The sequence below is a fragment of the Oryzias latipes genome, chromosome 10 (assembly GCF_002234675.1).
Source record: "Oryzias latipes chromosome 10, ASM223467v1".
In the NCBI taxonomy this organism is placed as follows: Eukaryota; Metazoa; Chordata; class Actinopteri; order Beloniformes; family Adrianichthyidae; genus Oryzias; species Oryzias latipes.
The window spans coordinates 15,440,468-15,466,494 of NC_019868.2; the positions used below are offsets into that span (position 1 = coordinate 15,440,468).

The 26,027-nt window shown below is 41.2% G+C and overlaps 1 protein-coding gene across 1 annotated transcript; it reads right to left on the reverse strand.

The window, feature by feature from the left end:
- Nucleotides 1–11,872: 11,872 nt before the first annotated feature.
- LOC110015751 lies at nt 11,873–25,326 on the reverse strand. The gene is made up of 4 exons (XM_023959482.1): nt 23,148–25,326; nt 15,951–16,498; nt 15,536–15,646; nt 11,873–15,207 (listed from the first exon to the last, which is right to left on the reverse strand). The coding sequence occupies exons 1-4, from the start codon at nt 25,324–25,326 to the stop codon at nt 12,181–12,183; spliced, it is 5,865 nt and encodes a 1,954-aa protein (XP_023815250.1). The 3' UTR covers nt 11,873–12,180.
- Between the last annotated feature and the right edge of the window lie 701 nt (nt 25,327–26,027).

Here is a 26,027-nt window from a genome sequence, read left to right on the forward strand (position 1 = left end):
TTTTTGAGCTTTGGTAGAAAGTTTGAATTCAATTTGTTGTTCAAATTTCAAACCACCTTGTTAATTGTGTTTCCTAATGAAATAGAAAATTTATATTTAATTCAAAATGAACAAATAAATCAATATTGAGTTAAATATCAAAAACACTAATACAAGGCTTGTGTTTTGGTTTATTTTGATGAAACACTTAAAACACAAGGGTGTCTGTTTTCAGCAGAAAAAATACGTCAATAATCATATCTACAGTATTTGTGCATAAGAAAAACCCCATTAAATGGTCTTTTAATAGCATTTTTTCTTTTTATCTTAAAAAAAGTATAATTTTATATTACATTATTTTAATTCATGTCTCTTGTCATCTTCTGACTTTTTCCATTTTTTTAATCATCCATAATTACTTCATAATGCCAACAGAGAACGTATTAAGAGACTGAATATTTGAAATAAATTACAATTAAATATTTTAACAATATTAAAGGAGAAAAAAAAGGAACTTTCCCCTCAGTTTGTGTCTTCCTGAGGGTTTAAGGACCAACACAAAACGTGCAACAAATTAATGTCGGTTTGGGAAAATTGCTGATAGCAATTACGAGATTCATACTAACATTTGATGTGGGGCTATAACGAAAATCCCATTTTGTCCCCACCTCCTTATTTAATTCTTACAAATTGCACTAAATTGTATGAGAAACTCTGGCTCATCTGATCCAAATGTTACTGCCATGAGTGCATCAGCAAAGCCACAGTTGCTTCCAAATCCGTTTGGAAGCCTTTCTGCTGTGTTTTAAACAAAGCAACCCAGAGCCTGGGCTGAAACAAAACCAAGCACAGAAGCAGGCTCAAAACAACAAATGTTAGTCCATAAACATGAAAAAACACACCTGAAATGGAGCCCAAGAGTATTTGGAAAGAGACTGACCGGAGAAAAAAAGGACAATGACTGTTTTGTTCTGATCATGATTTTTCTCTGAGCTTCTCTTCAAGGAATTGAGAGTTGTGTTTTGGTAAGTTAAAACAAAAAGTATATTTACTTCTTAATTTGCAAAATGCAGTAAGAAAAGGGGCTTTATAGTTTAAGATTCCGCAAAATAGAAATTCATGTAAAAGTTCAAAGGAATTGATGCTTAGCCTTCTAACACACCGGTAAACTATACTGTAAATGGAACACGTTTAAAAATGAAAAAAAGAAGAAAAAACACAGGAAAAAATGTATTTGCTGCTCTTAAATGATTTTTTGTTTGGATTGGAATGGATTTTGTTTGTGAAACAATTGTCCAACAAAACTATTATTAAAAATTAAATATTTACATTTCTTGTTCATTGACACTTTATGAGAATTGTGCCCTTGGATTTGGTTTGATTATGTGTCTTGGTTTTGGTCATGTTCTGTTTGAGCTTCTCTTCTGTCAGTCACACCAGCTTCAGGCTACTTTCTAAATATGTTGCCACAAGAGGGTCTAAGTCTGGGTCCCCCTGGGCCAGTCTCCAGCCCAGATCAAATACAGGGTTGTATCAAGAAGGGTATCCAGCATCGAACTCTCTGCCAAACCACCTGTGTGAATCTGTGAAACCTAATTTGCTGACCCCTGAAGAGATATTCCAAAAAGTGAACAACCCTCAGTGTATTTTAGTGTCTGGTTCTCATTTCTTTGTTGTCATGTCTACCCTGTCACCTTTTTGTTGCACCCTTATTTCATTTTTTTTCCCCTTCCATGTTTAAGTTATCCATTTTTTACATGTCTGCCACCAAATTGGGTCCTGCATTTTGGATCCCACACCATTGGTTCCTAACTAATTGTCTGGATTCTTTAAAACAAACACACACACACACACACACACACACACACACACACACACACTTAAGTAATGTATCTTTTTATTTGGTGTCATATAGGCTGACATATAGAGTGTGATGATAAAAATATGAATAGGTCCTAATTTTGTAAACAAGTACTCAATTAAGAAAAAAAATGATTGCAGGATATTTAAACCCTCATCTTCATTTTTTATCTAAACTGAATCAAAGTGTCTCGTTGTGGAAGACTAAATAAGCTACTAAAATGATCAAGTTAACATGAAGAACTGAGACCCCCCCCCAAATAAAACAAAAGATTAAAAAAAAGAAAACATGCAATCCTGCTTTTAGCTCATCCTAAACAGTGATATTAAAAAAACATAATAATTTCTTCACTACATCTTATTAGAATTTTTTTGATTAAAACCTGAATTTAATACATTTTGTCCTAAAGACCAAAACAAATCCATTAAAAATGCATTAATTTAATTAAATTCAATTCAATTTTATATATATATCCCTATGTTTACAACAATAGTCATCTCAATGGGCTTTATACTGGTAATTGTGTAATAAACATGAATCATAAAGAACAAAGTCATAGAATTCAATAGGTAATGGCTAAACTAAACAGACTAAACTAAACTGGGCATCCCTGCCTAGACCCTCCTTCGCGGAAAGGAAAAACTCCTAAAAAAAAACCCAAAACATTTTAGAATAAATTTAATTTAAAATCTACTGTTTTAGAAAAGCAATGTCTTCTGAAAACATTTACCATAAAAAATAAAATTCTTCCTTACTTAACAAACTTGCTATTTGGTCAAAAAATTTCTTTTTCACAGTTGCTTTTCTGCTGCATGTTCACAATAACAGTCATCTTCTAATTATCCTGTTTCCATCCTTGTCCTTTTTTCTGCCTCTCCAGTGTCTTTAGTCTTTGTAGCTTAGTCCACAATGACTCTAAAGATCCCTTTTTTCCTCCTTCCTTTGGTCTCATTTGGTGTGATCCAAATTGCTTTGGACAGACAAAAGCGCCGTGTGTGATGGAAGTCCTTTTGTTGGGAAGTGAATCAGAAAAACTGGAGCAAAAAAAAAAAAAAAAAATAGGAGCATTTGCACGCTGAAAAGCACACAAAGGAACAAGATGTACAGACACAAAATGTGCTGTTAACCGTTTCTTTGAGCAACACTGCAGGATGTGTTTGGCTTCAGTGTGTCAGAGTCAGACAAAACAACTTAAACCAAATCTGTATCACAGATTTAAGTTTGGGTTTGGGGTTTGTTTTCCCTAAAATTTAAGCAAAGGGTGTTTTTTCTCAGTTTTATATTTATCCCTTCCTATACAGATTAGGATTGGGAAAATCAATTTTACCTAATTTAGCTACTATGAACTGTCAATCTGATACAGCTGTTCGGATTTTAATGATATGAATTCGTTTTTTAGAATGTCAAAGTGAGTTGAGAACTTCTGTGACAAACAGCAGTATTCCAGCTTTCAGTGCGACCTTCATATCTTAAGAGTGATGAGGCCTTTGCCATGCTGACAGTAGAGGGGAGGACCGGAGACATCTGAAAGTGCTTATCTAAAAGAAGAAATACAGGCACTGGTAATTTATCTCTAAAGCTTTTAGGATTTTTAGGCAATCCTTCTGCCTTTCAGACACGGGTGTCACTCAAAAATATTGGAATGGAACAGAAAAATGAGCGGAAGATGACAAGCAGATACGTACAACTTAAGTGCAAAAGAGAAATGGGAAAACGACTAAATGTGATCGCAATTCATTGCATTGATTGTGCGATTTAATGGATGACAGAACAGTGGCTCAGAAAACTGCAGGTAGAAGCATGTCTGACGCTCAGTCTAAACACAAACAGCCCCTTTGAGACAAAGTGACACAATTTCTAAAAAAGCAAAGCTCTTGCTGAGATGTCACAATAAAATGAGAACTTGTAATTTTTTCCCAACAGTTTATAAAGTCACGGAGGAATAGAGAACATCAACACACAATAGGAAAGCAACTAAAGCTGTCATGTTAAAAATACCTTCAAAGACATGTCTACAGGGGTGGATTAAAGTCCTTGCCTTTGCTGCCTGGCTTTTAGGATCATATATGTCTTCTTTTTTTATTATTCAGGATGAAAGACAGATGTGGAAAGACGCTTCGACAATATGGACTGAGACACAAGGATGGCCAAAGGCAATCCTCTCTGTGTTTTGGAGCTTTGCTTGCATCCCGGAGGATGTGGTTGTAAACGGTCAGACAGGAAGTCTGTATTATTATCATCAAACTTATATTATTGATCTGAGCCTCAATTCAGACATAAAGTATTAGATCTTGGCTGGGAATTACCGTCCTGCACTTTATACTCTATCTCTCTGTCTGCATGTCACTCTAAGAATACACTATTTGTCCTGACTGATCAATAGGAAAGGGCAGTGAACAAAAACATAAACACGTTTGTCATTCACACAGGCTTGGCCACATATTGGTTTTGATAGCATTCCCATGACTTAAAAAAAAAAACCCAGTTCAAGTGCATATAGAGACAAATCATTTTTAGGACGTGACCAGACGCCTCGGAAGATTTCAGATTGGCGTGGTGACATGGCAGAAACCAACCACATTTCATCACTCTAAAACCTCTCCTAAAACAATAAAAAAGTGTTTAAAAAATAACAAAAAGGAAAGAAATCCAAAATAAAGGGGCAAAGTTTGTGCCTGAATTCATTTCCAAATGCATAAAAAAATTCTTTTTTTTCTTTTTCATTCAAGGTTATGCAAAATTAAACTGAATTCTGCATGTAACAATATATAACAAATTAGCAACATTCGGCATGAAGGGGTTTAGGAGTCACAGCAGTTCTAATACAAATTCAAATTGTTGTTTACAATTTTGAAATGTTGCCAAATGAGCTAAATAGTGGTCGAAGGCAGTAGGTAATTTTTCCTAACATTAATTTATAAAACGTGTACCACTGGTTAAAATGTTATTTTAATGTAAAACATTGAGTAAATAAAAGTTTGTGAAATGATCATTTCAGGCAGGAGAACAACACTTTTCAATGTAACACAATTTTTTTTGTAGCATGAAAGTGAGACTAACAGAACATTCAGTCTTCTTTGTGGATGAAGAGGGAAAAATAAAATTGAAAAATATATAATTAACTTTTTTTTTGGTAAACATTGCAGAGGATAACTTTAAAAGATTAGTTGTTGCTATTAATCAACAATCGGTGTCCAGCCATTGTTCACAGAACACTGCTGCTAATCTGCTTTCACCACCATGGCTTGCCTGCCTAAAAAGTTAATCAGGAAAAGACGGAGAATATAGAAAACTCTTAAAACGTTCTTATTTTAAAAGTTTATGTAAAGTTTATGTAAACCCCCTGAAAACTGCTGAAACAAAACATTGGAAGGATTAAAATTTGTGCATCATGCTTTTTGGCATCTGAGAAAGAATACCATCATCATCTGCTTCCTACACATCAGTCTCCTCCGTGATTATAGTCTCTTGGCACAGAGACACAGCTGATGTTGAATGTGACAAAGATCAAAGCAGTGTGTTGTCTAAGATTATTATGTCATTTCACTGACAACACAGACCTACTTTCTGGTGTCAGACGGGAAAACAGGAAACCGCATAAGGAGAGAAAACATTTACTGGCACATAGTGGCAGTCAAACAATGACGGGAATACAAATGAAATAGATGCATGAGTTATGTCTTTATATGTGATTTTCTTTGTTTCTCTCTATCCTTTTCATTATTTTTCATTTATATATTATATTTTATGTTTTTTAATACGTTTTATTTTTTTGCAGAGAAAAGAGAGAGGGGAAATGTGTGAAAAAAGGAGGGGGGTTGGAGGAAAAAAGAAAGGGGGGGAAAGTAAGGGGATACAAGTGCCAAGCTGCTAATTTGAGTAGGTTATGATTTTAAGCTTCAAAACGTTAATGCCAGAGCTGCTGGAAAGACAGATGTTACATCCAAGAGTGAAAATCTGACACCAAGATAAGCAGAAGATGTCGGTTTGCGTTCATCAATACACTCTGGGTCAGGAGCGAGGGATAAAGCAGACAGGGAGCAGTGTGACAGTGTGCACGTGCAAGTGGGGGTTGAGATGCAAGCATGATGCCGAAGTCTGTGTTCACTAGGGGGACCATATCCTCCCCAGCCCGACCGCCAGACCAGGAGAGAGGGGGCAGGAGACCCCCGGACCCCGGAGATGTGAGGAGATATAAATGTGATTTCAACAACAGAAGAGTATTTGAAGAAAGGCTCAGTTTGTCTTGTTTTGAAAGGTTAGTCTTTTTTTTTTTGTTTTGTTCAGTTTTATTTTTATTTATTGAGGCATTTATTCCAAACTGTCACCCATTAAAAAGCAAGTTTGAGTCAGATTAAGCTATAAAGTTGAACCCACTTTTAGTCCTATTAAAATTAAATTAAGTTATAAAAGCAGATTAAAAATAATGGTTATAAAATCAACCTTGGTCACCTGTTGAGGGTGTGCCTCACCTTCGCCCAGTAGTCGGGTTGGCTCAGGTGATCCTGTGACCCCAAAAGTTATTCAGTGTGTTCTGAAGATGGATGGATGGATGGATGGATGGATGGATAAAACCAACTTTATGTTAACTAATGTTTGTTTGAGATTGCACAATACTAAGAAATATCTGTATGGTTCTCATTTTCCTAACGCCAGTCACAGGTTCTTGCTCAAGTAAATTTTAAATGCTATTAAAGAAATTAGAAAAAAAAAGGGTTGAAGGCTGTAAAAACTGACACAGTGTTACACTTTAAAGTTTCTCATGGCAACAACAGATAGCAAATCCAAGATGATAACATTGCAAAACAGGATTGTCATCAAGTTTATGAAAAAAGTCCCAATAACTGATTTCCATGGTTTAATACGTTTGGTGATATTTTAACATATCAACTCATAGAAGACAGCCTTAAAATTGATTTACTAAAGTAAACTAAAATTCTTGGAAAGTTAAAACTTGGGAAAATATGTAACTTTTGACCAAAGGTTTACTGGATGAATTTGATTGGACCATCAATATCCAGACTCTCCCATTCCTTTGAAAAAGAATGCAAAAAAAATCAAAGGAAGAAACCAAAAGCAAGAACAGGTGGTTTTCATCTATGAAAACTGAGAACATGAAGTTTTATCTGTTCTGTAAGTAAGCCACAGTCAATTTTTAATTATCAGTTTCAACAAAGGAATCACTCCACAATGCCCAGCCTTTACACTCTTCCTTTTTAATGTACAGTAAATATTGACCGATTCACCTTTGTATATTATAAATATCAAATAATTTTGCATCAAATCCTATGTTGGACATAAATGATCTAGTCCTTTGTTTTAAAATAAGCACCTTTATGTTACAATGGTGGTTGGCTTTGTGGCGATTTAGTTTTTCCTGCAGCTTTTGTTTAGTCACAGATCTTCATATATTTCACAAGGTCTTTGGTTCATCTCAATCACTCCGAGATGAACTCAATAACTCTGTCATTTGATGATATTTCTATTCTTATTAAAGCTGTCCTGTTACTGTGAAGGCAAAACACTGTCCTTGGTACCTCTGTGTCTGAGCTGCTCTGTCTACCAGCCTTAACATCAGTATTTTGCTGATACAATTCCACACATTTCCAGGTTCCAGGTTTAACCCAAACCAAACACGGATATCTTTATTACTGGGACTGATTAAAAGGAAGTGGTCCAAGAGCCTATTGAAAAGGAGAGAATACAATTGATGAACCCTGAAAATATTGAATTAAATTATAAAAAATATTTTTTAGAATAACACCAATAGTTTTTTTTTTATTTTAGTACAATAAATGCTGTTCATTCTCACTGAAAATATTTAATATTAGACTTTATTTTCAGAATAAGTTGAGTACGTTAAATTTATCTATACATTTTTTCAACAAGACTTGAAGTCTGCATTTATTTTGGGTGTAAAATCTGATTTTTTTTTTTCTTGAATATGAGGGAAATGAGAATTTGTTGACACCTGAAACCTGCCTCCGGTGGTCTTTTGAGGAACTGAAACATTTGGTACCTGAGGGTTTACATTGAATTTGGGAATGAAAGGTGGGGGCTTAGGACAGACACTGCAATTTAGTGGATTGAATACTGACAAGACAAAACATAAATAAGAAACAAGCTTTGCACAGCATTCCAAAAGTTTTGTTTGCTCTCCTCTAAAACACAACAGTGCATTCAGAAACAACAATCCAACAACTGCAATATTCACAATTTTGTTTTTATTTGTAGTTTCCTTTAACCTCCTGTAACTCACAACCTACAGTATAATTAAATGTGTCAGTTCTCCAAATTGAGTACTTTTAACTGTCATTAGTTAAAAATCAGTATTCAAAGACTTTATCACGGCTTTTACATTGCTTCATTTTATGTATTTATTTAATAAACGGGCAATTATTAAAAATTATAATTTGGCCTGAATACGTTTAAAACTGTTTTTCCAGCAGGTTCCTGCTCAGACGTAAAATACATCATACACAACATGACAAGACAAAGAAAGAAAAAAAAAATTCCATGAACCATCATAGACATAGACTAGTAAAACTGACAATTTTTATTCTAGGATTTTACTTAACAGGTTTCGGCCTGTTACAACATCTATAAATAAAACACAAAACAAAGTGCTCCTTTTTTTAACTCAATAGTCTTCAGAATAAAATATTTTATAAAGCCTAATTTTTTTTCCATGTATGGGCCAAATTCTGAACTACAAATAATACATTTAAAAAAAGAAGTCTTAAAAATTATCTAATGATTGTATTGTGTACATCTTGTAGCCCCTGCATCGTACATACCCTGCCTGGTATGTATGACCAGACCATAACTGAAGTGGCACGCCCAGACAACAAAAATGTTTAAACATTTTTTGGCCCGTATGTGGGCTAAACAAAGGCCACCTCTGCTGGAAATCAGCCAGATGTGGCCCACCTCCATCTACTGTACCAAGTAGTCCAACCAATGGCTAGAAAGGACTGGCCTACAGGACAGCACAGAAGCAGCAGTCTGTGGGAGTGTGTAGCTGGAGGGTGAATGTCTTCCAGGCAGCCACTTGCTTTGAGAAAGCTCAAATCCTCAACAAATGGGGAAGGCAACAACAGAAGAAGAGGGGAGCCACAAAGGGAGAGGTTTAAAAAAAGAAAGCTCACAGCCGTCTGAGACAAAGTGCAATTCACTGCTTCTTTGACCACATTAGCCGGCAAACACCCAAAAAAACAAAAGTTTAGTCAGGCACCTGATGGGGGTTATATGGGACCCAGAAACATCACCCAAACCTTGTGCATACTGGGTTCTCCAAACAAAAATATTATTGGTGTCAGTAAAACTAAGAGTTGACCTGCAAACCATTTGGACGCACCGCTGTAGCTCGCCTGAAACTGAGCCTCACACTTGCAATCCCTAGTCTAATAGTGATCAGCAGCGTGCCCAGCTCCTTAGCAACAGCACACTGTGACATCAGGAAAGGGGAAGAGCAGCTGTAGCCTCAGGTGACAGAGGCTGATTTAATTACGCATGCCCCACTCACCTTAAGTGGCTGCAGGTGTGCCTGTACCTGTCCTGCATGGTGGGCGTAAATGAGATGATGCTTTGTGCCGGTTGTCGAAGGGGGCAGCGCACAAAGATGAGGAAGCTGAAGATGAGAATAAAGATAAGTTAAAGTTGTTGGTTTTTTTTAAAGCAGTGACCAAACAGAAGTATGTGGTCGAAACTGTGAACAGAGCAGCTCAACTCAAGTCTGCTGGATGAATTGCAGTTTGGAAGTGATTCGTTTCTCACTCCAGCCAACTCGTTTTCTTAGCTTCAGTTTCATTTCCCTCCATTGCTTCCACATAGCTGAAACACCTATTTTCTTGCTTCTATGCAGGAATAGTCAGTGGACTTGGTTACATGGTGGGGAATACTGATAAATTAAGATTTGCTTTTACAAGACATTGTTCATAAATTGCTTGTGTTTAGATTTGCTATTCATTCCTTTTTATCTTTCATCATTCTTGCTGTTCTTTTCCAAATGTTCATATTTTTTCACTCTTTGGTCTGCTTTTTATTCCCACTGAAGTGAACTCCACCAGAGTTCATTAGGAAGCAAACGGAGACCCTCAAAAACAAACCAAGGGTTGCTTTTTTGACCCTCACCAGACTTCAGGTGAACTTTCACACCTGCCATCTTCCTGTTTAAAGTAACAACACTATGTGTGGGGTCAAACCTAAAATATGAATGCACCTTAGATTACACACACTCACTCCCACATGGACAAAGATTAGCTGCTGTATCTTTACACAAGGCTATCTTGTGAATGTGAAAGTACATGTTATTTGGTGCCATATGTCACACTGCAATTGCTGTTTATCTACAAAATAGGTAGCAAAAAATGTGGAGAAATGAAGGGTGTATGTAAAAACTGTGATTCTTGTTCCTTTTTACTGAGACTGTTCAATGCTTGCAGTGTGAATATTATGTCAATCTCAGGACTGATTAAACAGTAAAAAAGCAGGACACACTTGTGCCTCAAAATAAGCTTTCTTTATACATAGATGGCTCCTAACACTACATGCATAGACATACACACACAAAACACACATCAGACTTACTGATGTGTGTTTATAACTCATACCTTTTTTCACAACACTTTCACACAAAGATATTGAACTGCTCTTGCTAAAAACTCTCTTACTCAGAAAGTAACATCTTGCATGCAGATCTGGTTTGTGCAAATGCACCATTTCTTGCATTTGGTATGCAACAGGATATTTGGCTGTGCTGCACAGAATTTCCTGTACCACTAGTATCTTGAATACATTTTGGATTTGATTCCCAAGAACTGTTTCAATAAAGTAACAAGTTCAAAAATATTCAAACAGACTAAGGATCCAACATCTCTGCAGACGAGGATAGAATTTTATTTATTTTAAACTATGGAGAGGGGTGTGCTGTTGTATGTTTCTTCTAGTGGTTCCAGGATATTCTAGGTGTGTACTGTCTTCATTTAAAGTCAGCAAAATCAGCTCCAAAACCCTCTGTGACCCTGCTCAGAATGGAATGGGTTTAAATAATGAATGGATGGATTTTATTAGTAGGTGAGAAGCTGACAAGCTCAAGATCCACATGTGAAATTAGGGTTTTGAGTTTATGTTCAAATGACATTTAGCCCGTATAGCCATAAAAATCTGAGAACTCAGGGAAATCAGTCAAATTTATAAAATGATGAAAGTTCCAAACTTTCTGCTACTTTCAAAACTTCTTTGGGTCTGGTCTTGAAAACAATGATGGCACAAATGGTCATTGTATCAGTTTAGGTAATATGGAAACACATATATGCAACATTGACAACACATTGCTGCTGTTTTCCATTGATATTCCACGAAAAAAAGGTCTTGAGTATGCCATGCAACCCTGGGACTACATCATGATTGAACTTCTGCATTTTATTCTCAGATTTGCACATATAAATTCCCAAAAAATTTCATAGAAGTGAAAGCATGCCAGGAAATATAAGCTTTTCAGAGGGACATCTTCATACGTTTCCGATTTCTCATTTAGGATAACTGCAACAAAAGACTTAGATGATCTTGTTTATGATCAGATATTTAGTGTACGCATAACAGCCTCAATGACTTCCACAGCTAGCAGATGTCTTATTTGCTGCTTGTTGTTCTGTCTACTCTTTTGTGCCTGTATTTGCTACTCATAAAACAATCAGCATTATTATTATTATTATTATATATAGGATTGTAACAATTAATCAATGAATCAGTTAATATTCCCAAAATTCAACCAGATTGATCTGAGGCAAGTGTCATGATCGGACTACTAGGGAGACCCAGATGCTGGAACCCGGAAGAAACTCAGGAAGGCGTTGTATTTAACAGGATGTTTTAATTATAGAAGTCAGGGGACGTCGTGGATGCAGGAAACTGCTGTGGCGAGGTGGAGCGCCGAGGACGGCGTTCACAGTCCGTGACGTGGTGGAGCGCCGAGGGCGGCGTGACCGGCTTGAGGCGAGACGTGGACGCTGAGGACAGCGTAATCAGCTTGAGGCAAGGCGAGGACGTCGAGGATGATGTAATCAGCGTGGAGCGAGGAACCAGCGTGACCAATGGAGTGAAGACCTGAAGACGTGAGACAGACGGTAAGTACAAGCTAGGATTACTAAAGCGAGGGTAACTTAACTTGAGGCCAGGCGTGATCACCGGAGTGAGTATAACGGACTGGCGTAGTATGCTGGGATGGATCTCCTTAAGAAGGTCTGCCAGGTGATGAGATGATGCAGGTCAGCTGGTTCCAATGAAGGAGCAGGGAGGGGAGGAGTAGCAGCCGGAGGAACCGTGACAGTACCCCCCCCTCAACGACCGCCCCCAGGCGGTCCCGGACGACGATCAGGGTGGTCCCGAAAGAAATCGTCAATGAGGGTACGGTCCAGAATGAGGGAGCGGGAGATCCATGAGCGCTCCTCCGGACCGTAACCCTCCCAGTCCACCAGAAACTGGAAACCGCGCCCCCGGCGGCGGACGTCCAACACCCTGCTGGCGGTGTAGGCAGGAGCGCCGTCGATGACCCGGGCGGGCGGTGGGGAAGCGGACGGCGGGCACAAAGGACTCTCCTGGACAGGCTTAAGCTGCGAGACATGAAACGTGGGGTGCACCTTAAGCGCCGCCGGGAGCCGCAGCCGCACACAGGAGGGGTTTATGACCCTCTCGACGGGGTAAGGTCCAATGTAGCGTGGAGCCAGTTTACGGGAGGTGGCCTGGAGCGGTATGTCCCGTGAAGACAGCCAAACCCTCTGTCCCGGTTGGTAGGCGGGGCTCTCCACCCTGTGGCGATTAGCGATCCTGCAGTTCCTCTCTCTAGTGCGCAGGAGAGCGGCCCTGGCCTGAGTCCATACACGCTGGGCGCGTCGCAGGTGATGCTGAACCGACGGGACCGCCAAGTCCAGCTCCTGGGAGGGGAACAAGGGTGGAGAGTATCCGAGGGACGCTTCAAACGGGGACATACCGGTAGCAGCAGACGGATGGCTGTTGTGGGCGTACTCGATCCATGCCAGGAATGAAGACCAGTTGGAGGGGTTTTGGGCGGCCACACAACGGAGGGCGGCCTCGAGCTCCTGGTTTGCACGCTCCGCTTGCCCATTTGACTGGGGATGATGACCGGATGTGAGGCTAACCGTGGCACCCAGAGCAGAACAGAAAGCCCGCCAGACCTGGGATATGAACTGGGGCCCGCGGTCGGAGACAATATCACTGGGGATGCCGTGATGCCTGAATACCTCTCGAACCAAGACGTCAGCCATCTCGGTGGCCGTGGGCAGCTTGGGAAGGGGAATGAAATGGGCAGCCTTGGAAAAACGGTCGACAACTGTAAGAATGACGGTGTTATCCTGAGAGGCCGGCAACCCAGTGATGAAGTCCATGGCGAGATGGGACCAGGGCCGCTGCGGAACAGGTAAAGGATGGAGGAGACCAGCAGGCGGCGAGTTGGAAGACTTAGAGCGGGCGCAGACGTCGCAAGCCGCAACGAATTCCCTCACGTCCCGAGCCATGGAAGGCCAGAAAAATCTACGTTGCACGAGCCTCAGGGTTCTATGAATGCCGCCATGGCAAGCAATACGCGACGTGTGCCCCCAAACCAGGACATCCGAGCGGAGGGAGGAGGGGACGTAAAGAGTTCCAGGGGGGGCCGGAGGATGGTCAGGTTCCTCTCCCTGAGCTTGGATGACCCTGCTCTCAATGTCCCATGTCAAATTACCCACAATACACGTGGGGGGAATAATGGGAGAGCTGTCCTGGTCATCCCCTGAACAAAATAAACGTGAGAGGGCGTCTGGTTTAATGTTCCTGCTACCCGGCCGGTAGGTGATAGTGAAATCAAACCTGTCAAAAAAAAGGCACCAACGGGCCTGACGTGAATTAAGGCGTTTAGCTGTACGTAGGTAGGCGAGATTTTTATGATCCGTCCAAACGATGAACGGATGTTCAGCCCCCTCGAGCCAGTGACGCCATTCCTCCAGAGCGAGTTTAATGGCGAGGAGTTCGCGGTTACCGACGTCATAATTTCTCTCCGCCGTAGAAAGCTTCCTAGAGAAGAACGCACATGGTTTCAGTTTCCCCGAGCCAACCTCCCGTTGGGAAAGAATCGCTCCCACACCAGAATCGGAAGCGTCGACCTCGACAACGAACTGTCGGAGAGGATCAGGCTGTGATAGAATGGGAGCGGAAGTAAAGAGGTGCTTAAGTCTAGTGAATGCGGATTGAGCTTCGGGGGTCCAGAGAAACGGTTTAGTAACGGAGGTGAGTTGAGTCAACGGAGCGGCAATGCTGCTATAGTTCCTTATGAAGCGACGGTAGAAATTTGCGAAGCCGAGGAACCTCTGAAGTTGTTTACGGGAAGTGGGAGGTTCCCAGCTGGTGACGGCCGCGATCTTGGCCGGATCGGGGCGAATGTTACCAGAGTCAATGATGAAACCCAGAAATGAAATGGTGGGTACATGAAACTCGCACTTTTCGGCTTTAACATATAGTCGGTTCTCTAAAAGCCGTGAGAGAACCTGGCGGACATGGTGGGTGTGTTCATCCAGATCGCGTGAATAAATAAGGATGTCGTCAAGGTAAACAAAGACGAAGCGGTTCAAAAAATCACGAAGAACATCGTTAACGAGATTCTGGAAGGTAGCAGGAGCGTTGGTGAGCCCAAAAGGCATCACCAAATACTCGAAATGACCGAGTGGGGTGTTAAAGGCGGTCTTCCACTCGTCCCCCTCCCTCATGCGAACCAAATAATAAGCGTTACGGAGGTCCAACTTGGAAAAGACTCGAGCGTCCTGAACAGAATGTAGAGCAGAGTCAATAAGCGGAAGGGAATATTTATTTTTAACAGTAATTTGATTGAGGTCGCGGTAATCAATGCATGGGCGCAAAGTTCTGTCCTTCTTCTGGACGAAGAAGAACCCCGCACCGACCGGAGAAGATGAGGGGCGAATATGACCAGCCGAGAGGGCTTCCTGGATATATTTTTCCATTGACAGTTTCTCAGGGCCTGATAAATTAAATAGCCTCCTCTTAGGCAGCGTAGCGCCTTTAACTAGTTCGATGGAACAGTCGTACGGCCTGTGGGGAGGAAGGGAACCAGCCCTGGTCTTACTGAAAACAGCCCCAAGATCGTGGTAGCACGGAGGAACCCTAGAAAGATCGATCTCCTCAGGATCTGGATCACAACGAGGAGAAACCGAGGGTATGGCGGAACGAAGACAATTAGCCATGCAGGTAGTGCTCCAGTTGGTAACGTGGAGATTAACCCAATCGAACTGGGGGTTGTGAGCGCGAAGCCAGGGGAACCCTAGAATGATGGGAGACTGGGGGGTCTTGGTAATGTAAAACTGAATGAGTTCGTGATGATTACCAGACGTGATGAGACGAACGGCCTTAGTACGGTGGGTTATGTGAGTGAGGACCTGACCACCCAATCCGGCCGCCCTGACAGGGATATCCAAAGGTTCTGTGGGAATGTTAAGCTCAGAAACAAGACAGTCATCAATGAAACTCTGCTCAGCTCCAGAGTCGATAAGGGCTCTACCTTCAAAAACACTAGAAGAAAAACTTAACTTGACAGGTAAATAAAGAAAAGGTCTCTCGGTAGAGAGAGAAGATTGACCCGCCCGTGGCCTGCCTTCTAACGGGGGGTTCGGGAGTTTAAACGAAGCTTACATTGATGAACGAGGTGACCGGTCTGGCCGCAATAGAAACACGCCCCCTCATCTCTTCGTCTCTGCCGCTCCTCAGGGGTGAGCTTAGAATGTCCAATCTGCATCGGTTCCTCTGTGGAGAGTCCGACAGAATCGTGAGACATAACATGAACATAGTTAGCAGCAGGGAATGGAGGAGAAGCACTGGTAAGGAGTCTCTTGTCTTGACGGGGGCGCTCAGCATGACGTTCACGGAGACGCACGTCGGACCGCAAGGCCGCGGTGACGAGCTCTTCAAAAGAGCTAGCCTCGGGTTGCGAACATAAATGGTCTTTAATCGAGTCATTAAGGGATTGGTAGAACACCCCTTTAAGGGCTATATCCGGCCAACCCGCCTCCACAGCTAGAATCCGAAAGTCTATTAGATGGTCACTCACGGATCTGTGGCGTTGTTTGAGGGCTAGCAGTCGGCGGGTGGCCTCCTCCTCCTTGCGGGGTTGGTCGAAAACCAGCCGGAACTCGCCTAAAAAGCGTTCGAAAGGAACTTGAGAGATGGGATTAGCGGTCAGGTAAGCCTGAGCCCATTGAAGCGCTTTACCCCGGAGAGAGTTCACTATAAGGGTGATTTTGCTGTGGTCTGCATGATAGTGCCGAGGTGCCTGCTGGAAGATCAAACGACATTGCAGGAGGAATCCCCCGCAGGCTCCTACGTCACCCAGGAAAGGCTCAGGAAGGAGCCGGATGTTTTCGTGAGCTGCTTTGTCTGCAGCGGGGCCCGGGCTTCCGGTGGCGGAACCCGTGTTGCTGGCTGAGGCGTTAGTAGGTCCTCGGGAGGTTAAATCCGTCAGAGCCAGAGAAATACCGTCCAAGCGACGGAAAAGATCCTGCTGGGCGGCGGCCATCTGGTTGAGGGATTCAGCTTGCCGTCCCAGAGCGATGCCTTGGTGAGTGACGGCCAAGCGGAGTCCCTCCGGGTCAGCTGGGTCTGGGTAATGGCCAGTCCGTTCTGTCATGATCGGACTACTAGGGAGACCCAGATGCTGGAACCCGGAAGAAACTCAGGAAGGCGTTGTATTTAACAGGATGTTTTAATTATAGAAGTCAGGGGACGTCGTGGATGCAGGAAACTGCTGTGGCGAGGTGGAGCGCCGAGGACGGCGTTCACAGTCCGTGACGTGGTGGAGCGCCGAGGGCGGCGTGACCGGCTTGAGGCGAGACGTGGACGCTGAGGACAGCGTAATCAGCTTGAGGCGAGGCGTGAACGCTGAGGACAGCGTAACCAGCTTGAGGCAAGGCGAGGACGTCGAGGATGATGTAATCAGCGTGGAGCGAGGAACCAGCGTGACCAATGGAGTGAAGACCTGAAGACGTGAGACAGACGGTAAGTACAAGCTAGGATTACTAAAGCGAGGGTAACTTAACTTGAGGCCAGGCGTGATCACCGGAGTGAGTATAACGGACTGGCGTAGTATGCTGGGATGGATCTCCTTAAGAAGGTCTGCCAGGTGATGAGATGATGCAGGTCAGCTGGTTCCAATGAAGGAGCAGGGAGGGGAGGAGTAGCAGCCGGAGGAACCGTGACAGCAAGTTGTTAATCAAATCAACCTATACCATTACAACATTGTTTCAAATTGAAATAAATCCATTAGCTATATATTTACACTTGATCATCTTGCAAGAAATATGAGGAATCTGGAAAACTTCACCTGTAATGTTCAGTATCCAGGTATTTATCTCTGAGTCACACTGTTTGAATTAATGGCTAAAGATGTTCTGGCTTTTTTTAATGGCTATTTGAATGAAATATGAATGGAACATTAGATAAACACAGACTGAAGGGTTCCACTTTGGTGCCTTAAGGCCCGTACACACCGGGACGAATATTCGCCAGGCGTTATTCGCCAGCGTTTTTCGCCACGTTTTTTTTGTTCACACCCAGGCGATTTTCGCTGACGATGAGCCGAGCGACCATGCAATTTCATTCCCTGACATTAGATGGCACTTAATGTAAACAGAAATACTCCTGTACACAAGGTGGCGCTGCGCAACTTTACGCTTCTTAAACTCGCTTTTCCCTCAGAAGAAGAGAGCAAGTATTTACGCGCTTGTCAGGATAATACAAAGAAAACATGACTATTTCAAGCACCAGTAGCTCCAACTGGTGCTTGGTTCGGGGATATTTTAGAATGTCCGTCATTATTTCTTCGCGGCAGTGTAGACGCTACTTGGCGTCTATCTTCTTCGCTGGTATGTGTGCTCAGCAAGGCAGTTTTGTGTTTGAGCGCCCCCAAGTTGTGTTTTACTGGTCGAATAGATTTCGACGCGAGGCGTCAAAAAAAAAAAACGAACCCGAGGCGTTTTTTTTTTGACGCTTTGACGCGTGGCGTTTTTTCGCGTCGGTGTGCACACTCTTATTGGTGCCCTTTGTTTAGTCACGAGGCATTAAACGTCGGCGAAAATCGCCGGCGAAATTCGTCCCGGTGTGAACGGGCCTTTATTATCTATTATTCTCTACTTTTACCTCAACCTTTTAGAAAGTCTTGAAAATTAAGCACATTCCATCTGAGTTGTGATAATCCAAGTCATCCATGTCCAGTTTTGAACAAAAAAAAGTGAAAAAAAAAAAAAAAAAGGCATATACTTACATAAGGCTTTACTACCTTCTTAGAAGGCCCAAGCCACTACAGTCCCGTGCACACACACTGATGGCAGCTCTGCTGCCATACACCGTCACCTATAACCACCAGGAGCAATGTGGAGTTTTGTGTCCAAGGACACTTCGACTCAGCGGGCAAGGCCAGAACCGAAGGTGGGATCTTCCTCTGCCCTTTGGCTGCCTAAAATAAAGACACAACACCTTTTATAACTTAATGATGACATCAACTTTGTATGAAAATGTTGTTTTACAGACCATTTTTAATCTTTAATAGAGAGTTCACTGAAGTGGCATATATTGGATTTCCAGATGAAAACAAAGGTTGCTGGAATTTGTTAAAATGGAAAACTATATGAATACCTGCAAAAAATAGAAAAATAATCTGTACATTTTCTAGTCAGTGAGGATTTTTGACAAACTTGTTTTAAGCAGGGTTTTTTTAACCGATACATCCAGGGCCAGCCCTGGTCTTCTGGGGGCCCTAAGCGAAATTTAATTTGTGGGCCCTCCAACTGATCAGCAGCACCAAAAAAACGTAACTGTTGTAATCTAAATGAGATCTCTCTATTAATACATTTGTGAATTATTGTTGCTGCCGAATAATTGAATACAGTATGTTGCCTGCATGTTGGATGCACATTTAGTGGTGCCAAACAAATTTTAAATGCAAAGAAATAAATATGAATGACAAATGTATATAGATATATATTTTTTAATGTAACATTAGGCAAATGACATTCACAAAACTCCAACTTCTTGAAAACAGCAACTTAATACCAAATCAGATAACGGTAAAACAATCCAACATAAAGAAAACAACAGATTTTGGAAAGTCATAATCTTTCTCAGTCTAAAAATGGCCTCTTTGCACCAAATCCATTCTTACTGTATCAGAGAGTGTGGTTGGTCATTCAGCTGGACCAACTGGATTTGAGGTACCGGTAGGTGGAATTTTGGATCCAGTGGGCTCCTCTTTCATACACGCCTCTCTTGGAGCCTCTGGAACATGAGATACAGATCTTCAATAAAAGCAAACAGTGAAAAGTCAAACAGTCAAATGTTTTCCCTTTCAACAGTAGATGTGGTGACAGGAGTTTCTTCTGCAGCTAAAAAACAAGAATTATTATTATACAATAATCAACGATAAAACTAATAAAAAACCTAAAGCAGAAAACTACTAATAGTTTGGTGGCTCATTTAAAATCTGTGTGCAGGTTTTTTCACAAATTTATGATCTTTTTATATATTTATGAGATTTATTGTTTGATTGTATATTTGCATGAGGTCATATTTATTAATTTAATTATGAACAACTTGGGACTCCATACTCTTCAGCTGCTGTTAATGAACATAAGGGGATTTGCAGACACTGTTTTTTAAATTACTTTACATGCTTTTAAAATTACCTGAGATGACATCTCAGGTAATGCACCACCTCCAATACTTTTTGAGAGCAGAAGAAACTGTTGGCTGAGACGGAACTGTGCAAAACATCATCGTTATGTAGGACCAAAACTGCAAAATACAAATAAGAAAAAAATGTACCTATTTATAAATAATAAATGTGAACAATAATTTGAGTAGAAATGGAAATATAAGCATTTATACACGTCTTTATCTATTATTTTGTACGTTCATGATTTTAAAATTAGTACATTTATTTTGTTTATCATTTATAAATGAGAACATTTATTTCCTATGTATTTGGCAGTTTTGATTCTCCATATTTCATGCCAATGCAAGATTTTAAGACATATTCAATGTTGAAAAAGTCAGACTACCTGACCTGCTATAATAACAAACGGGGTCGTTTATGTGCAATCTTCACCTCGGATCGATTAGTATTTTACGTAAATTGTGCAGCTGCACAGAAATACTGGATAATGTAAAAAATACGGCCCCAACATCCTCCAAACTTACCTTGTGATTGATGTTGAAGTTCTTCATCTTTTTTCAGCTCCTAATGATGCATAAAGTCTCTTTGGCATGAAGTTCTCTTGTTGTCGCTTTGATCAGTGTGACAAAATGTGCTCGTTTTTTTCATTTTCCCAACCTTATTGAAATAAAATGCGCTCATAAATTCACACTGTGCCAGGATCAGATGCAATGATGTTGACCAATCGCTGCTAAGAGGGGCGTAACGTCCTTATTTGGGTTGCCAGATTGGTTCAGGTGTGTTGAAGGAGGGGATCACAAAAGTGCAGGCAACTTTCTTTTGCACAACATTCGAGTAAGCCCTGGCTGCAGCCTGCAGAATTGGTCAACATAGTGGAATGCGGCTGCAGCCAGGGGTAGTTGCAACATTCAGAGCGCACGTTGGTACGGAAATTCTATGAAATGGGTTGCCAGGTTTGGGTCCTTCTTTGTTTTATTTTTTTCGCCACTTCGGGGCCCTGGTATTGACGGGGGCCTTACGCGGCTGCGTAATTCACGTATAGGGAGGGCCGGCCATGGATACATCAAATAGGGCAAAAAAATGTGGATAAACAGAATAACCTATATCTAAAGATTATTCACTAGATGTAAGTTTGCTTACAGCGGTCCATCTTTTATCACTGGAGTTACATGCTGAAAAAAACCTGCAATAAGTGAAATCCTTTTTTTTTTCTCACAAAAATTGCTGATGTTTTAAGGCTGTAAAATCCCTCATTACACACTTCTCTAAGACAAAGATCAACATTTTCAAACTTGTTTAATCTCTCAAAGTTTAACCCTTTGTTGGAAATTATCTTCCTGCTTTCCTTTTGAGTGGACCCAAATGACCCATTCTGAAGAATTCTGGCCACCAGGCCCTTGCCTGGCCCCAAGTGGTGCCGATCTTTACAAGGGGGTTGTGAACCGCTCTTAGTCTGACTCATGACCTAGGGCCTGTCTGCCATTGGGCCCTCACCAGCGGTGTCAGCCCTAGACAGCCCACCTCCCAAGATCACTTGAGTACTCAAACCCCTCCACCACGTTAAGGTGGCGGTTCACGGAGGGGATATAATTTTTTTTTTTTTTTTTTTTTTTTTTTTTTTTTTTTTTTTTTTTAGGTTGAACTACGACAGAGTTTTAAGGCCACCAAAAAAAAAATTCATTTGGAGTTTCAACTTCAAATCTGTGATTACAACTGCTCAAATGTGCTTCTGTGTGTGCTCGAATCTGCTAGTGCAAATCACAGGTGCGCTACAACTGCGCTCTGAATTCGGACACATTCCTTGCAAGAATCTTGTGTCTAAACTGATCTGTGTCCAATAATGGGACTGGGGGGTGGGGGGTGGGGGGGGGGTAAGAAGAGGCGGAGTCAACCAATCAGTGCAGGATTAGGAGAACTTGGTAAAGTTAGAAATATCTTCACAGATTCAGACTTCCTGCTTCAATAACTCTTCGGATAAACGTTCAAATGTGACACCAAGTCTCTCAATCATTTTGTATTAACACAGACATCAAAAGCGTTGATCTGATCTAATACATTTTTTTCAAATGTTAATCCATATGATTTATAATAAAGCTGCTCAATAGCCGTGGCCCTGTTGTCTTGCTACAACAAAGATGATTTTCCTGCCGACGCTGTCCGTTCGCAGCCATAGCTGCATGTCTGCATTTAAAGCACGAAGAGATCATTTCTCATTAAAATGCAGGAAAAAACGGACTTTCTTCTTTAGAAATGTATTTTTTGTTCACTGTCTGTGTTAATACAAAATGATTGGGAGACTTAATGTCACATTTGAACGTTTATCAGAAGAGTTATTGAAGCAGGAAGTCCGAATTTGTGAAGGTATTTCTAACTTTACCCAGTTCTCAGAGTCCTGCACCCCCCTAGTCCCATTATCGGACACAAATCAGTTTAGACACAAGTTTCTTGCAAGGAATGTGTCAGAATTCAGAGCGCAGTTGTAGCGCACCTGTGATTTGCGCCAGCAGATTCGAGCACACACAGAAGCACAATTGAGCAGTTGGAATCACAGATTTGAAGTTGTAACTCTAAATGAACACATGCAAATGGGAATTTGTCAGTTCACAACAGAAGATTTTTACACACAGATCCAGATTTTTGATGCACAAGTATTCACTTTCTATATTACAAGATCTCAAATCAAATCTACAGGTGCGTTCTTTTTGGAGCATTTTCACCTTCATAGAATCTCTTTGCTTTAAACCTATAATCCGGAAATAAAGCTTCACAAAAGCTTCAACATATTTCATCTCTCCAGCTACGCTCCGATAAACGGACAATTTCGGTGTTTTCTCCTTAATCTACGACTTTTTTCTCGTAAATTTACGAAATTTTAAGTGTTAAATTTATGAGATAAAATCTCGTAATTGTAGTTTTTTTTTTTTTTTTTTTTTTTTTTTTTTTTTTTTTTTTTTTTTTTTTTTTTTTTTTTGGCCCTAGTTTTTTTTTTTTTTTTGGTGGCCCTAAAACTCTGTCGTATTGAACAGGCACCATCAGGGTTGTCAGCAATTTATCTTCAATGCCCCACTGTGGCAGTCTTTGTTCTAGATGCTTGTTGTTCAAAATTTTGAAGGAATTTCTCTCTTTTGTACTGACGGCGATGTTTTGGTGTAAAAAATTTCTTTATCCGTCGCCATAAAGATGGTCTTTCTAAAAGCTTTGGGTCCACAGGTGGTGTCAAAGTTCTTTGTGGATGTGGGACATCTGATTCTTGAGGCATTTCAGCAGCCAGTCTTTTTATAAGAACAAGGCTGTCATCTGATTTTTTGGCAAGTTCTTCTTGATGCCACCAAGCTATCTCAGCTTCGCTGGCCATTTCTTCAATAAAAACTATATTCGCTTGCTTTAAATGATAATCCAAAATGTTGTCATCATTAACGGGTAGTTGAACAGGGCGGTTATTCTCAAAGTTTGTGTTCAGATTCTCTGAGGGAGGTTTTTCAGGAAGGATGTTCATTTTAGAAAAGTCCTCATCACTTAAGACGGCTTCCTTATTTTTTCCATCAAAGTGTTCCTCTTTTGCTGGGACATTTTCATTTTTGCTTGGCAGTGGATCCACCAGAAGGATGGGAGAGTCTTCGTTCAGATTTTCTGAGGGACATTTTTCAAGAAGGATGTCCATTTTAGAAAAGTCCTCATCACTTAAGACTTCTTTTGGCAGTGGATCCACCAGAAGGATGGGAGAGTCTTCGTTCAGATTCTCTGAGGGACATTTTTCAAGAAGGATGTCCATTTTAGAAAAGTCCTCATCACTTAAGACTTCTTTTGGCAGTGGATCCACCAGATGGATGGGAGAGTCTTCGTTCAGATTTTCTGAGGGACATTTTTCAAGAAGGATGTCCATTTTAGAAAAGTCCTCATCACTTAAGACGCCTTCCTTATTTTTTCCATCAAAGTGTTCCTCTTTTGCTGGGACATTTTCACTTTTGCTTGGCAGTGGATCCACCAGAAGGATGGGAGAGTCTTCGTTCAGATTCTCTGAGGGAGGTTTTTCAAGAAGGATGTCCATTTTAGAAAAGTCCTCATCACTTAAGACTTCTTTTGGCAGTGGATCCACCAGACGGATGGGAGAGTCTTCGTTCAGATTTTCTGAGGGACATTTTTCAGGAAGGATGTCCATTTTAGAAAAGTCCTCATCACTTAAGACTTCTTCCTTATTTTTTCCATCAAAGTGTTCCTCTTTTGCTGGGACATTTTCACTTTTGCTTGGCAGTGGATCCACTAGAAGGATGGGAGAGTCTTCGTTCAGATTCTCTGAGGGAGGTTTTTCAAGAAGGATGTCCATTTTAGAAAAGTCCTCATCACTTAAGACTTCTTTTGGCAGTGGATCCACCAGACGGATGGGAGAGTCTTCGCTCAGATTCTCTGAGGGAGGTTTTTCAGGGAGGATGTCCATATTAGAAAAGTCCTCATCACTTAAGACGGCTTCCTTATTTTTTCCATCAAAGTGTTCCTCTTTTGCTGGGACATTTTCACTTTTGCTTGGCAGTGGATCCACCAGAAGGATGGGAGAGTCTTCGTTCAGATTCTCTGAGGGAGGTTTTTCAAGAAGGATGTCCATTTTAGAAAAGTCCTCATCACTTAAGACTTCTTTTGGCAGTGGATCCACCAGACGGATGGGAGAGTCTTCGTTCAGATTTTCTGAGGGACATTTTTCAAGAAGGATGTCCATTTTAGAAAAGTCCTCATCACTTAAGACTTCTTTTGGCAGTGGATCCACCAGACGGATGGGAGAGTCTTCGTTCAGATTCTCTGAGGGAGGTTTTTCAGGAAGGATGTTCATTTTAGAAAAGTCCTCATCACTTAAGACGGCTTCCTTATTTTTTCCATCAAAGTGTTCCTCTTTTGCTGGGACATTTTCATTTTTGCTTGGCAGTGGATCCACCAGAAGGATGGGAGAGTCTTCGTTCAGATTCTCTGAGGGACATTTTTCAAGAAGGATGTCCATTTTAGAAAAGTCCTCATCACTTAAGACTTCTTTTGGCAGTGGATCCACCAGACGGATGGGAGAGTCTTCGTTCAGATTTTCTGAGGGACATTTTTCAAGAAGGATGTCCATTTTAGAAAAGTCCTCATCACTTAAGACGGCTTCCTTATTTTTTCCATCAAAGTGTTCCTCTTTTGCTGGGACATTTTCACTTTTGCTTGGCAGTGGATCCACCAGAAGGATGGGAGAGTCTTCGTTCAGATTCTCTGAGGGAGGTTTTTCAAGAAGGATGTCCATTTTAGAAAAGTCCTCATCACTTAAGACTTCTTTTGGCAGTGGATCCACCAGACGGATGGGAGAGTCTTCGTTCAGATTTTCTGAGGGACATTTTTCAGGAAGGATGTCCATTTTAGAAAAGTCCTCATCACTTAAGACTTCTTCCTTATTTTTTCCATCAAAGTGTTCCTCTTTTGCTGGGACATTTTCACTTTTGCTTGGCAGTGGATCCACTAGAAGGATGGGAGAGTCTTCGTTCAGATTCTCTGAGGGAGGTTTTTCAAGAAGGATGTCCATTTTAGAAAAGTCCTCATCACTTAAGACTTCTTTTGGCAGTGGATCCACCAGAAGGATGGGAGAGTCTTCGTTCAGATTCTCTGAGGGAGGTTTTTCAGGAAGGATGTCCATTTTAGAAAAGTCCTGATCACTTAAGACTTCTTTTGGCAGTGGATCCACCAGAAGGATGGGAGAGTCTTCGTTCAGATTCTCTGAGGGACTTTCCTCCGGAAAGATAACCATGCTATAAAAGTTATCATCCAATACTTCTTCCTCCTCATTTATTGCATCGGTCCACAATTTTTCCCAAGCTTCATCAAACACAATCATTCTCTTGTTTAACATATTTGCCATCTTTACAAGCAGATCTCTAACCAAGTGATTCTAAAAAAAATCAAGGCAGTTGCAATTGTTGTAAACCTCACTAAAGCACAAGGACTGCAGTGTTTAGTAAAAGTTCAATTTGAAGCTTCCACTCTCAAAGTAGCAAAACAGAGACTTACCCCTCAGAGCTGGTGGCTGTGAAGTGGTGAAGGTCAAAAATTTCAAGCCTATTTATAAGGACAGCTCTCTATGATCTTTGATGTCATCCGTTATTTGTTTTTAGTGACGGTGGAATGTTCACCAAGCTTTTTTTAAATTAAAGATTTCAATGTGAGAAGCAGATTCAGGTGGGGTGGGGGTGGGGGGTGGGTTGCTAAGTGAGAGCGGAATGTTGCAGTTGTTGCTATGAAGGAATGTTTCACAAAGTTGTTTTTTAAATCACAGGTTGTTTTTAATCCGTTAGAACGTTTGCCCAAGTTGTATTATTGTTTGATACAGTGTATGGAACATGATGAGTTGTGGTTATGTGCAGGGGGGTTAGAGAGGGAGGGAGGGGGCAGCTAGTTGTGCTTCTTTTTCTTCTTTTTTTTATGTAAACACACTTTATTGGGCATTTTCAT